The following is a 14,821-nucleotide window of genomic DNA, read 5'->3' on the forward strand; positions in this document are numbered from 1 at the left end:
AATTTTGTTTGTCTTACTGGTGGTGCTCTTGGAGACATGTTTTGTCACGCAATCACGCAATCTTGTCACATCTCAGGGATAACAACAATGTAAAAGAAAAAAATACACAACTTAAAAAAAAAAATCCGATTTCACATACAACACTTGTTTAAACAGTGTTCTGAAACTTTGCAGTAAAACCCCTGCGTCGTTAGACAACGATAATAATGCTAAATGTACGACTGCCTATAAGCATGTTATTTTGGCATAATTAAAGCAGCATCCATTGAGATGTTTCACAGATTTGCTCCAAAGATTACTATCATATACTAACAAATTTATATGGGACTCTCGAAAGGTACATTATATCAAACAAGAAAGAGAAGCATCAAAATCAGTGAACTTATGTCGAAAGTATGCGAGAATATATACATATACAAACAAGCTGAATTGACAACAACTTTTTTTTTTTTGAAGTTAGTAAAAAAAAAAGTTTTGGCAACCATATTACAGGAAGGCCGAACAGCGAGAGTGTAGTATAATATTGATGCACCTCCATAATTCAACAACATGAAATTACATGCATAAAGGATTGTTTTACACATATCAAATGTAATGACGTACCGAAGCATCAAGATGATACTCACCAGCTGCCTGCTGAAACTGCTGAGCTGAATTCATTAAACTCGTAACTAAAGCACTAATAGCAGGATTTGTTACTGGTCTCGATGGTGCCACTGGCTTTGCAGGAGTCGGTGGCTGAGTATTCACAGTTTGCATTGCTTGCGGCTGGGGCTGAGGTTGAGGTTGAGGTTGAGGTTGAGGCTGAACTTGTGGCTGAATTTGGATCTGCTGCGGTGTTGGTGCCTGCTATAATCAGAGAAAGAAATTATATATGTATGTTATATACAACCTTCTTTCGAAACTCATAACGCATTTAGGGATAAGATCATCTAAACATTTTTTTCTCCCTGACAAAAATTACAGATAGACAGACAAAATTGTTATCCTTGCATACAATTGTTTATTGCAGTTTAGCGTGTGTCAGCACAGCGGTTATATGAGACGTGCACATATGTAAAGTGATTTCCGAATTACCGTAATGCGTTCCAAGTTTACTGCTCTTCAGACTGGCTCAATACTATTTAGACAAGTAACGATCATGCCAAAAAACGCGTACACAATTGAAGGGTAAGGGGAAAAAACAAGGAATGTCCATGCATGTGCTTTACCGGGTGCTTTGTCCTATCTGTTGGGGACTCTTGGTACTATTTGATTGTATATGCCATGCACGCGTAGATGTAGAAATATTCATGTAAAAAGGGACGAAAGATTTAATAACCCTATTCTTTGTACGTGATTTCCAATATTAAAATGCCGTTTTCTCAAAAATGTAATTTTGTGACATTCCTTCTTTTTTCCCCTTACCCTTCAATTGCCCTTAAATATCGTGCATCGTGCATATCTCCTTCAACACTGGATTAGTTCACTTCTATAGTATGATAATAGCCCATAAAATAAAGTGATGTTACTTTGTCGCGTTTAAGCTGCATTTTCGCGACACTCACACTGTCTAAGGACATAAGTGATACTTTCACATATACTATTACACTTTGAATACACAATAATAATTCTACTTTATAATGTTATTTTTTACAAAGTATTTCTGTAAACTTTGTTTCGTCTCCGAACTTACATCGTAGAATCCACATTTGAGCACCCAACATCACCAGAAATCTTTAATTTCTACCATTTTTTTAAAAAGACTCATACGCTAGAATATATACCGGTATATATTGGGTGTTCTAAAAATGGCGCCCACGGACTATAGAGCACTATTCCGTAAGTCAAAATAAAGCGTGGGGACGCGGTGGCTCAGTGGTAGAGCGTTCACCTCTGTTGCTTAGGGTTCCGGGTTCGATCCCAGCACCTGCCAAGTGAACTTTGTGGTGGACAAACACCGTGTGCGTGGGTTTTCTCGGGGTTCTCCCGTTTCCTCCCACTTTCTTCATTCCACCATTTCATTCGTTACTCATCATCACCGTCTCCTTTAGCCTAACCTGCATAACCGTGGGACGTAAAACTCAAAGATTTCATTTCATTTTTCAAAATAAAGCGAAATATATATATATATATATATAAATATAATTGTACACCTTTCAAGTCCCCATTTGGAGACGAGAATTGCACTATGTAGCAATGTCGCAGATAAAGAACCATAGATTCTACCAATCCAACAAATAATTAGTAACTGTGTCTTGACAGATGAGCCCACTTGTTAGCATAACAATCGATATATCCGTTATTTGATGGACTTGTAGAGCAATGCTAATGGTTCCAGGTTAATTTGAAATGTTGCCACTTAGTGAAATGATTCTCTATAGCGGCTGAGGGAGGCTCCGGAGGATATGCCATTATATACCATTTTCACTTTATTTTGAGGTGAAAAATACCGCTCTGTTGTCCGTAGGTCTCATTTTTAGAACATCCGATATATATATATATATATATATATATATATATATATATATAGGGTGTTTCAAAACAACACCAACAACGTTTGAAAGGTGATTCCTGACACCAAGATACGACAAAAAGTATATAGACCAACCAGCGTGCACAATTTTTTTTTTTCCCGGAGTTATAGGCTGCCGAAACCATGAAAAAGTGAACTTTAAAGGTCCATAGCTCCAAAATTATGGAACCTACCGTAGTCGGGTCAAGAATTCACTTATTAGAAACTAGTGCGTACCCTATCCAAAAATACATGTTTCAGAATCCTGCAGTACTTCCGCATCAAGTTTTATAGAAGTTTGGCTACGGGTATATAATTTGAAGCACTCACCAACTACCTTTATAAAAATTGTCGTGGAAGTACCACAGGATTCTGAAACATTTATATTTGGATAAGGTACGCACTAGTTTCTAAGTAAATTCTTGACCCGACTACGGTATGTTCCATAATTTTGAAGCTATGGACCTTTAAAGTTCACTTTTTCATGTTTTCTGCAGCCTATAACTCTGAAAGGAAGCATTTGTGCACCGAGGTTGGTCTATATTTTTTGTCTTATCTTGGTGTCAGGAATCACCTCGCAAACGTTGTCGTTGTTGTTTTGAAACACCCTGTATATTCGTTTAACGTCCCACGTTTATGCTCTTTAGGTTAAATGAGACGGGTAATTAATGAAAGTGAATGATTGTAAAATTAAACTTTTGTGCTCTCCCACCGGAAATCGAATCTATAACTACGTGCACCAAAGGAACATGCGCTAGCCACTAGATCAGCGGTGAGGGCCTATATGCAGAAAGCCAGCTAAGGTACTACTTACCGGTATTGCCGTGGCGTTGACTGTAATATTTGGAGCTGCCCCTGCAGTTACAGCTACATTAGCTGCCACCGAGGAGGAAGATGCACCGGCGGACGAAGCTGCCGTTGCAAACGCTGATGCAGCCTTTGGATCTCTCTCACGCATGCCTGCTGTGCACGTCACACGAGGAGGCTGGCCTGGAACGATGTGAGTAATCTTCACAGATTTACGGCCTTCTTCGGTAAAGATCTCTGTGAACTGTTGAATGTAGCGGTTCGCATTGGTCCTTGTTCCCAGTGGAAACCTGTAAAATCACACAGTAAGTATGTAATACCGTTATTTCAGAAAAAAATAGCAAAGTTATTCATGATTAATCTTTAATCAGAATACAAGAGAATACTGCCTCTATAAAATATCTGTCAACTATCTGATTGGCTTATGTTCGAAGAACATGCAATTCAAATATAGGTAACCCATCCAAATTCATGCAACAAATATAGCTTTCATCAGTTTTCTTAGTGACGATTCACAGAAGAACGTTCTTACCTTGAATTAGGAATAGTTGTACTTCAATTAAACGTTTCAGTGTATGCTGACACCTCTGTCGATGACTTCTGAATTTGCTAAGATGAAAACATATATGGAAATTCCGATGTTTCTGTGAAACTTTTCTGAGGAAAAAAAAAGTACACAACCTCTCTTCTCAAAACTGTAACGATCATGACTTCTAGAAAATCAGAATAAAAATTCTTGATAACTAATTCATTTTGCGGCTAGTTCAAAAGAAAAAGAATTCGACTTCGTGTTAAAAGTACGATGCACACTTTATAGTGTAATACCCCACACATGGTTCTATTTGTACACATTAACATGTACTTTTATTTATAAACAATACCACGCGAATTTACTACAAGCTACTATGAGAAGCAGACGACAGGAACCAGCCAAACCACTCATCACGTGATAGAAGAGTAACACCAGCGCCACTGCCTCAGAGGAGCTTTGAGGTTTCCTTTCCCACTTAGCTTGCAACGGAGCTCTGAAGTTTCCTTTCCCACTCTCTTAGCTTGCAGTGGAGTTTCGAGAGATTCCTAGCCACAAGCACTCAGTTTGCTGCGGAGCTTCGTGGTTCTCCTTTTCCTGCCTAGCTTGCCGTGGAGCTCTGCGGGAATCCAACCTCTCTCTGCTTGCACTGGAGCAGTGGGAATTCTACCCCACCAAACTCAGCTTTGAGGTTTCCTTTCCCACTTAGCTTGCAACGGAGCTCTGAAGTTTCCTTTCCCACTCTCTTAGCTTGCAGTGGAGTTTTGAGAGATTCCTAGCCACAAGCACTGAGTTTGCTGCGGAGCTTCATAGTTCTCCTTTTCCTGCCTAGCTTGCCGTGGAGCTCTGAGGGAATCCAACCTCTCTCTGCTTGCACTGGAGCAGTGGGAATTCTACCCCACCAAACTCAGCTTGTGAGAAATCCTTCCCTCGACTATCCTCCTAGGAACGTCTACTTATCCTGATTATTAGTGAATTTTGTACTTATTCAGTGGAATTGTATTATACTGTTTTATACCAGGAAGTTTCTGTAATAAAACTGATAGTGGAAGACAACGATTCCCCTATGTAATCGCTCTACCTTCTACCTGCTTCAGCAGAATTTTACAATAGGCTTATCACTGATTTTAATTTATTGTCCTTCCTGTGAGCGAAAATTGGAAAGAATTTCTACAACTGTAATTCACTTCTCAACCACCTGTGGAATCGAAATACAAAAATCAACGAAGAGGATAAAGTTGGCATGAAATTGATATCTTGCAGCTGATAACAATGGGCTAGCGAACAAAAGGAAAATATAAAGTTCATGTCAACTTTATCCTTCTCACACATTTTTGTATTTATATTCTACAACTGGCTGAAAAGTGAATTACAGTTCTAGAATATTAATGAGAGGAGGAAACATTTATTTATTAATTTATTTATTTTTACACATATCCTCTGTAGCTGCGAATTCCAAACACAGAAAGAGTGAATGACTGGGCTGTGACTCGAACCTGGGATTTTCAGTATACTGTGCCGATGCACTAACCACTACGCTACCCAGTCCGTAGAATAGCCACACACTCTCTCACTCCTGCAGTCGGTGCTCTCCACTCAGACTATAAACAGTGAGAGAGTGTGTGTCTGTTTTGGGATGCGGAGTGATTAAGGCATCGGCGGTATACTGAAGATCCTGAGTTCGAATCTCGGTCCAAACATTCACTTTTGCACTCTTTGTGTGTTACAGTTCTAGAAAATTCATTCCAATTTTCGCTAAACACTACGAATTAAAATCAGTAATAAGTTTATAAACTGTGCACCGTACTTTTCCTAAAAAAGGTCGAGTTAGTCACAGTTTTGAGAAATGAGGCTGTTTATCCATAGGAAGACAGGAAGCTTCACAATGTTTCCAGTTAAAGCAACTTTTAGATATCATTGATAAAGGTGTTAGCACAAACTAAAACTGTTTGACTGAAGTACAATTACTTCCTGATACAAGATAAAACTATTCATGTTTCAGTTATCCATCATATGAGGAGCCTAGTATCAAAACCCGTCAAATCCATTTTTTTTTTAAACCGAAATTGAGTTATACATCGCTTGTTATATGTTTGATCTAAAAGAATTCCATGGAGATTTGTTCAAAAGCTTAATATTTCATATTAAAAAACTAGTTCAAATATGGGACTTTGTACGCGTATATATGGAGCTTCACTACACATTTTGCAAGATTACTCGAAACTAAGCGAAATGGATGTAGCGGATTTTGACACTAGGCGCCTCATATATCCTATCGCACTAATCAGTTACTACAGTGATACGAGTTTTCGGTTCTTTTACAACTTACAGATAGAAAACCAAGGTCAATTTACCAACTGTTTTCTAATTATTGATAACTATGTTCTCTGCAACGAACATGTTTTATCTTTATGTGCTAATAAAAGAAAAGTAATAATGTTTCTGTGAAGTTCTATGTTAAATAATTTCAGCAGCTTGCTTGCCGCTTTCATCGGACAATCAAAAAAACTCAAAAATCTCTGCTATACTGCTGCAAATTACACGATGTTCAATTTAGGCCATTCCCCACAAAACACAAGCCAAAGTTACTGCATTAATTTCTTCATCTTCTTTTTATATACCTTGCTGAAATGCTTATTATATTTTTGGAATCATGCGCCAATTCTGTTATGAGTGAAGGTACAAAAATGGGAAGTTGATGGAAATAGGCGGCTTTCAATTTAAAATTGTATATTTTTTTCCAATCACACCAGATAATTGGGTTCCGCACTGGTATATTAAATGGAAAAGCAATGTTTTCAGTTGAGCAAGCTGTTCGGTGCTGTTCAGCAAGCCGTTCCATGAGAACTAAAATGAAAGAGAGATGGGTGCTTTCTTTCACTCACTGTGCTCTGCTCGTGATTCAGTACCCACCTTTCTAGTTACATTCATTTGGTGATATGTATTCCTTTTTCCATACCAAATTTCTCTAATCCATTTTTGTCCTTGCTACCTTACTACTGAAGACGGAACTAATTTGTTCCGATACGTTTGGAGAATATTTAGTTTCCCTACGGGAGAATTTAGTGGTAATTATGGTAATGGGTAAATTTACTGGTAATGGTAATGGTAAATTCTGGTAATGGTAATGGGTAAATTTACTGGTAATTAACCCATTTTTTTGTTAAGGTAAGGAACATATGTTTACGTTATATCTTCAGTCTTTATAACAATGCTATGGCACTACAGCTATGAAGGTATTTATAGTTCGAAAGACTTCGATTTCATAGTTCCACTGGAGTTTTAGATATGTATCAGCTCTGTTCCTAAGACGGAATTAGCCTGCATACTACCGAGGAAGAACTTACCTATTGGAAATATTTAGTTGATTCACGATTTATGGTGGGTTTAAGAGCATGACGCAGGTCATTCAATTAGAATATAGTGAACTGATTCTTTAACCCTTAACGGTTCACTACCTTTTCTGTCTGTTTTCGGTACTGCTTGCAAAACAACATATCCACAGACTACTTCCCGCGTAAAATTCACCAGAATTGTCACCAGGGGGCAATAGCTGCTCTGCCATCGCGGAAAGTATGTACACAAGTAATTACAACGAACAATACCTGAAAATAATACTCTTTAAGCGCAATAGGCAGGATCAAAAAAATGTATAGCCAAATAGTAACGAAAACTCGTTAAGGGTTAACAATGTGTCACACCTTATCTGTATCACAACTATGAGTAGTTCTATAACAATGAATGGCAATATACTATTTTTACTTAACGAAATTAATAATCAAAACCATTCAAATTCATTAATACAACGAACAGAATATGAAGATCTACTTTCCTAAAAACTTACTGGTTCTCGTGTCCGTGTTACCAAAACAGGTCCAGCAGTTCCAGAGGCAGTAGAGTATATCTTCACATACTTACACACATACACACAGAGCAAAAAAAAAAAAAAAAAAAAAAGAACCTCTTTCTTTGGAAGTTCTCTTAAAACTCACCTGCACGACGCTCCATTCTCCACCCCTTCCTTGTGGTCCCTATCTACGTACAATTCACCCAGGTACTCGTAATTGGAAAGTCGCTGGAATATCGTAAGTTTGATGTGATAGATTCTTCCTTGGGCACGTTCCGTTTCTAAAATATATTCTTCCACCAACTGTGGTGTGCAGTCATATGTATCTTTGGGTCTTTCAAAACATTTGGCATGTTTCATCACATCCACTTGTTCAGGTACACTAAGTACAACATCCATTGAAGGTACACTTTCGCTAGGCTGCACACAGAAAGGAAAGGAACAATTATTTTTATAAACCATTCATTACATTTTAATCTTACTATACTACAATCAGAATTAAATTTATGGGTTTATTTAGCAATATTTAGATTATAAATAAAACTGATAAACTGTACTGTTTTGAAATTTTCAATTAGAAATTGTAGATACAGAAAAAGCTTTTGACTACGTAGATTGGAATATCATGTTCAGAGCGCTGAAGAAACTGAAGCTGGATTACAGAGACAGAAGAATAATATACAAACTTTATAGGAGCCAGATAGCTGTTATAAGAAGAAATCAGAAGGAAGCAAGAATAAGTAAAGGAGTAAGGCAACGATGTGGACTTTCACCTCTCCTGTTTAACATCTATATAGAAGAGGCTATGAAAGAATTCTTTTAAAAACACGAAAAAGGCGTAAAAATAAATGGCCAGGTTTTCAGCACAACAAGGTTTGCTGATAACATAGCGCTGATAGCGGGAAACGAAAAGGATTTGAAGGAAGCACTTTCAAATCTGAACGAGCAGCTGGAAAAAAAAAATGCAAAATAAAGATAAATAAGAAGAAAACCAAAGTGATGAAGTGCACAAGAGCAGAACAGGAAGGAGCAAACGTATGGCTAAAGGAAGAGAAAATCGAAGACGTTAAGACGTTCACCTATTTAAGAAGTTTAATATCCTCGGACGGAAGAAGTGAAAAATATTTAAGTTCAAGAATAGGCAGCCTAAACAAACATTCAATAGGAAAAGAGGACTGCTAACATCAAGACATGTGCTGTTGGACGTTCGAAAATGATTTATTAAGACTCCGGTATGGAGTGTGGCGCTTCACGGATTAGAGACGTGGACAATGAGAAAAGCTGAAATATTCAAACTGCAAGCATTTGAAATGTGGCGTTGACGCAGAATGCTGCGCGTATCATGGACCAAAAGGGGAAGGAATGGAGAAGTATTAAAGGAAGTTATTGAAGGACGATAGATCGTGAAGATAATAGGACAAAGAAGAAACAGCATGCTTGGCTAACTTATCCGGCACTTCGATTGGTTACCGTTTTGATAGAGGAAAAGGCGGAGAAGAGGAAGACCAAGGATAGAATTTCTAGATATAGTTACAAAGAAGAGACCTTATCAAAGTATAAAACAGCTCTCCCAAGGGAGAGGAAAGTTTTAAAATTTAAAATTTCCATGTTGCCCACCAACCTATGGTTGAGATGAGAAAGAAGAATTACACTACAATACCTATTTAGAACATTGCTTGAGAATTTTGCTTTTGGTTGCGATTTTCACTAAACAGGGTTTCGATATGAAAGAAATACGTATAATAATAATAATAAAGATTAGAATTTCACTAAAATGTATAATACGAGATTTTAATACTTTAACACAATTTATGTATTTGGTCTAGGAATTAATTCGTGCGGTTGGTACGCACACATTGAAGCTGTAGTACAAACACAAAATACATAAATACCTTAAGAAAAATATTGTCCATCGCTAGCCACCACTTTCGCCCATCTGTCAGGCAATGTACGGATTCCGTGGCGAAAGAAGTCCTCATCCTTGGAAGCGATCCAGTCAGAGACCCATGTTTCGATATCTTCTGAAGAAGTAAACCGCTGTCCAATCAAATCGTTGTTCATGCAATCGAACAAGTAGTAGTCCGAAGGAGCAACGTCTGGTGAATACGGCGGGTGGGGTAAAACTTCCCATCCGACATTTTCTAAATAGGTTTTGACCGGTTTTGCGACATGTGGGCGAGCGTTATCATGTTGAACAATAAGTTTATCATGTCTGTTCTCCCATTCTGGTCGTGTTCTGGCCAGAGCTTGCTTCAAACGCATTAATTGTCGTCGATAACGTTCTCCATTCATAGTTTCACCCGGTTGCAGCAGCTCATAGTACACCACACCTTTCATATCCCACCATATGCACAGCATAACCTTTGCACAGTGAATATCTCGTTTTGGTTGTGATGGACCTGGTTCACCTGGTTTCACCCAGGCCTTTTTTCGTTTAGGGTTCTCGTAATGGATCCACTTCTCATCACCCGTAATAATTCGATGCAGAAACCCCTTTCTGCTCTGTCGTTGAAGCAGCAATTCGCAAATGGTTTTTCGTCTTTCAACGTCTCTGTCTTTCAATTCATGTGGAACCCAATGTGACATCTTTCGAATCATTCCCATGGCTTTCAAGCGTTTGGAGACTGTTGTTTGATCAACGCCTAATGCTGCTGCAAGTTGTTCCTGCGTTTGACACGAATCCTGCTCGAGCAATGCTGTCAATTCTTCGTCTTGAAATTTTTTTGGCTGTCCAGCTCGCTCTTGGTCTGCCAAGCCGAAATCACTACTTCTAAACCGTGCAAACCACTTCTGACACGTTCGCTCAGCTAGAGCATGGTCACCATACACTTCCACCAAAATACGATGACTTTCAGTCGCACTTTTCTGCATGTTAAAGTAATGCAGCAGGACACCCCGCAAAAACACTTTATCAGGCACAAATTGCGCCATGTTCACTTAACTACAAACTGGTGTTGTTGACGCTTTAATCCACTGCCCTATACTACGAACGATACGCGATGACAGGGGTTTGCAACACATGTGTGGATACACGGAACTGTGGGACGCTCCGTTCGTTGCGCCATCTCTTGTCCACCCGCACGAATTAATTCCTAGACCAAATATTTAAAACAGTAGATTCGAATGATTTTGATTTGAACTTTCAAGTACAAGTACTGTTCACTTAAAAAGATTAGAAAATGAATGTAAAACATTTTGCTTCAAATATTAAATGACCAACCAGTAAACCTAATCTACTTTAAAAAAAAATACTCTATACAATTAGGACTGTTTTTGCATTATAAGCTTCTTCCTTTAGTGAGTCGTGGTTATCAGAAATATACTAACTCACTCTATGGCTTATGGAACCCAGAATTTCAATGCCACGTTCACAAAAGATAATTATCGACAAAAACTGAATTCAACTATTCGATAACTATCGACTAGGATCGATATTACCGTCGATTATCGCAAAACCCGATTTAATAAAGATTCGTTTTTCGGACATTCTCCACTGATTTCTATCCTTAGCCAACTGGACCAAGTTTCTACTTTCTATTGCTATTTTTGCGAGATCCATCTTAATAGTGTCTTTTATCTGTGGCTAAGTCTTCCTAATGGACGTTTTCAGATTGGATTTTGAAAATGAAAAAATGAAATCTTTAAGTTTTACATCCCACGGTTATGCCGGTTAGGCTAAAGGAGACGGTGATTATGATAAATGAATGAAATGGTGGAATGAAGTGGGAGGAAACGGGAGAACCCCGAACACAGTGTTTATCCACCACAAAGTCCACACGGCACGAGCTGGGATCGAACCACGGACCCCAAGCACCGGAGGTGAACGCTCTACCACTGAGCCACCGCGCTCCCCAGATTGGGTTTGAGTTAAAACTTTGAAAGTGTTCCTACTTTGTTCCATTCTGGCTACATGACCTGCCCACCTTAGCCTCCTTAAATCTGATGACCATAACCATATTTGGTAAATGGTATAAATTACGTATCCTCGTTATGAATCACAAATACAGTACCTTTGTTTTAAATACCCGCAACAGTGTCCGGAAAACGAATTTTTACTAAATCGGGTTTTGCAATTATCGACGGTACTATCGAGCTTAGTTGATAGTTATCGAATAGTTGAATTCAGTTTTTGTCGATAATTATCATAATAGCCAGATACAAATGAACTGATCGATTCTAGTAAATATGGCGTTTCGTGAACAATATATATCAATATTTTCTGTATTATTAATAAGTTTTTTCGCACTTTTGTTTCGGTAAGTGCAGGAAATTTGCTATTATGTTTTTCTTTAAATACGAACTTTATGGTTTTCTTTAAATACAGGGTGGGGCACACAAACTCCCTTTTTAAAATTATTATAGAAACAAAGTACAAGAAAAAAAAATCCACTTTTCAGCCAGGCACACATCTCCAGCGTTTGCGAGTCATAACAAAAGGGGTGTGACTGCTCCACCCTGTACAATATGAACACAGCACTATTTTTCGGGACCAAATTATTATTTCGTTAAATGGGGGAACATAAAATCGCGGTTATATTGTATTTACCTTTTCAATATACTTCTTGAGTAAATCTGACAGGGGACGATAGGAGAATAACAGAAAGAAATGCAGAGGTTTTATTAAACGCTTACAGGGACATAAAATTTTACATACTATTTTTGGTAAATACTTTCAAATATTTTACTACTTACAAAGTAAATACTTTCAAATATCTAGGATCAATATCAACAGATCAAAACCACATACACGAAGAAATTATGTCGATTGAAAACAGGGAATTCGTATTATCGAAATCTTTTGTATCGCGAATCCTGTCAAGGAATTTGAAGCTTAAAATATATAAAACGATAATCATGCCAGTTGTGCTGTATGGTTGCAAAACAGGGTCGCTTACTCTGAGGGAAGAATGCGGAATCGTAGTATCTGAGAATAAATCCTGAGGCGAACATTTGAACTCAAAAGGAGCGAGAATGGGGAATGGCGAACGTACAATGGTCATGACTGTTGTAGTAAAGTTACATGGCAAATATTAATTGTTGTATTACTTATCTGTCAATCTCCAAAATAATGAAGTAAGATGAATCAGCAACAACAATGCCGTGGTAAATTGCACGTATTCGAGTCAGTACCACGTGCACCTAGAGCAATATGCGAATTTCTCTTCGGGCAACATAAAAGTTCTTCTACAATAAATATATATATATATATATTTTTTCTTTTTTAAATCTGGATATTATTGTTATCACTATGTACTGTACCTTTTTAGTCATCTTGGCACTGGCAGTAGGCACATTGCGGGTTTTGGATTTTCGTCTACTAATGAAATCATGAAGTTGGAAGTTTGGTTGAGCTGATAATTGGTCCAATTTCCTCTTCCTATTAACAGAAACCTAAAAAGAATTAAGAATAACAATCAACATCCTATTACTGTCAAAGAAGACGAGATATCTATATATAAGAAAGGCAAACTTAACAATGTTAATTACCTTTGCTTTTATGGCCGTTGGCTTTTATGGATATATATATATATATATACAGGGTGATCCGGAAGTGTGCGTACCTCCCCTTTAGTTTCAACAGTATAGTGTTAGTTATGGTAGAATGTCTGCACACAGTTACCTTAAAGTCTTAAGAGTCATAAACATCGGTATGATTACCATCCATGTCGTAACACAGTTGAATTCTGCGCTAAGTTCTCACAGACGTTTCCTGGCCTCTGGATTGGAAGAGGTTGTGCATCTTCACCAACTCCCTTTGCCTGGCCTCCAAGAAGTCCCGATCTGACAACATGAGACAATGCTCTCTGGGATTTCATAAAGCAACAAGTAAGACACACTCAATATCACACAACGCAGGAATTACGAGCAGCTGTGAAATACGCCTTCACCCTCGTGACTCCGGAGTATCTCCGCAATACATCTTCGAGAAGTTGGCGCAGAATTCAGCTGTGTTACGATATGGATGGTGATGATACCGATGTTTATGACTCTTAAGACTTCAAGGTAATTGTGTACAGACATTCTACCATAACTAACACTATGCTGTTGAAACTAAAGGGGGGTACGCCCACTTCCGGACCACCCTGTATATATATATATATATATATATATATCGGGTGTTCTAAAAATGGCTCCCACGGACTACAGAGCACTACCCTACAAGTCAAAATAAAGCGAAAAATATATATAATTGTATACCTTTTGGGTCCTCACGAATTGCACTATGAGGTAACGTCGCAGATAAACCCAGAACCATAGAGAACACCTACCAATCTATCAAATAATTACATTGATTTTTTCCAGACGTTCACACTAGCACCTCTTATTAGCATAAAAATTGATGTAAGTGCTTTGAAGGATTTGTATAGCAATGCTAATGGTTCCAAGTTTATCTGCGACGTTGCCATGTAGTGAAATTTTGATTCCTTATAGCGGCTGAAAGAGACTGGAGAGTATGCTATTATATAGAAGTTTCGCTTTAATTTGACCTGAAGAATAGTATTCTGTTGTCCGTGGGCGCCATTTTTAGAACACCAAGACATTGCGCAGGTATTCAAACCTTTAAGCACATAATACAGACTAAAAAATTTCAGAAATTACACTACTTTTTTTTTTTTAACTGTGCAAGATCCTGACATATTGTACTTGGCCTATAAAACAAAACAACAAAGAAAAATAAAAGCATTTCAATATTATCTTTAGCAAATTAAATTTGAGTTTTGTACTAATATCATCTTCAAATTTTTCGCTCTTTTGAAAATAAATAAATAAAGCAAGCAAACAAGAAAGAATGAAAGAAAGGAAGGAAGAAAGAAAGAATGATTGAATGAAAGAAAGAAAGAAAAAGACTGAAAGAAAGAAAGAATGAAAGAAAGAAAAAGAGAATGAAAGAAAGAAAGAAAGAATGAACGAATGAATGAAAGAAAGAATGAATGAAAGAAAGAATGAGTGAATGAATGAAATATAGAAAGAAAGAATGAAAGAAATAAAAAAGAGAGGGGGGGGAAGAAAAAGAGAGAGAGCAAGAGAAAATAACAGGTCTGCACTTTTTCTTTGCTAAAATGAAAATACAAGTTATTTTAGAAACATTACAAAAGCCAAATACACTGTTTCTAGGTTTACAAAGAATAATACGCAAAATTTA

General features: G+C 37.6%; 1 protein-coding gene across 2 annotated transcripts in view; it reads right to left on the minus strand.

Moving 5' to 3' along the window:
• The window catches only part of Spt20 (transcription factor Spt20 homolog), an 87,062-nt gene that overhangs the window by 32,195 nt on the left and 40,046 nt on the right, over window positions 1-14,821 (minus strand). The window contains exons 6-9 of one of the 2 annotated variants that reach the window (XM_081737721.1): window positions 12,937-13,068; window positions 7,823-8,097; window positions 3,309-3,591; window positions 627-846 (exon numbers count right to left, since the gene is read on the minus strand). In XM_081737721.1, coding sequence (XP_081593847.1) covers window positions 627-846; window positions 3,309-3,591; window positions 7,823-8,097; window positions 12,937-13,068 — 910 coding nt within the window. Of the gene's footprint in view, window positions 1-626; window positions 850-3,308; window positions 3,592-7,822; window positions 8,098-12,936; window positions 13,069-14,821 lie in introns of both variants that reach the window. The other variant, XM_081737720.1, reaches the window with a different exon arrangement.

Source organism: Thermobia domestica, chromosome 14 (assembly GCF_964235325.1).
Source record: "Thermobia domestica chromosome 14, izTheDome1.hap1.1, whole genome shotgun sequence".
Taxonomy (NCBI): domain Eukaryota; kingdom Metazoa; phylum Arthropoda; class Insecta; order Zygentoma; family Lepismatidae; genus Thermobia; species Thermobia domestica.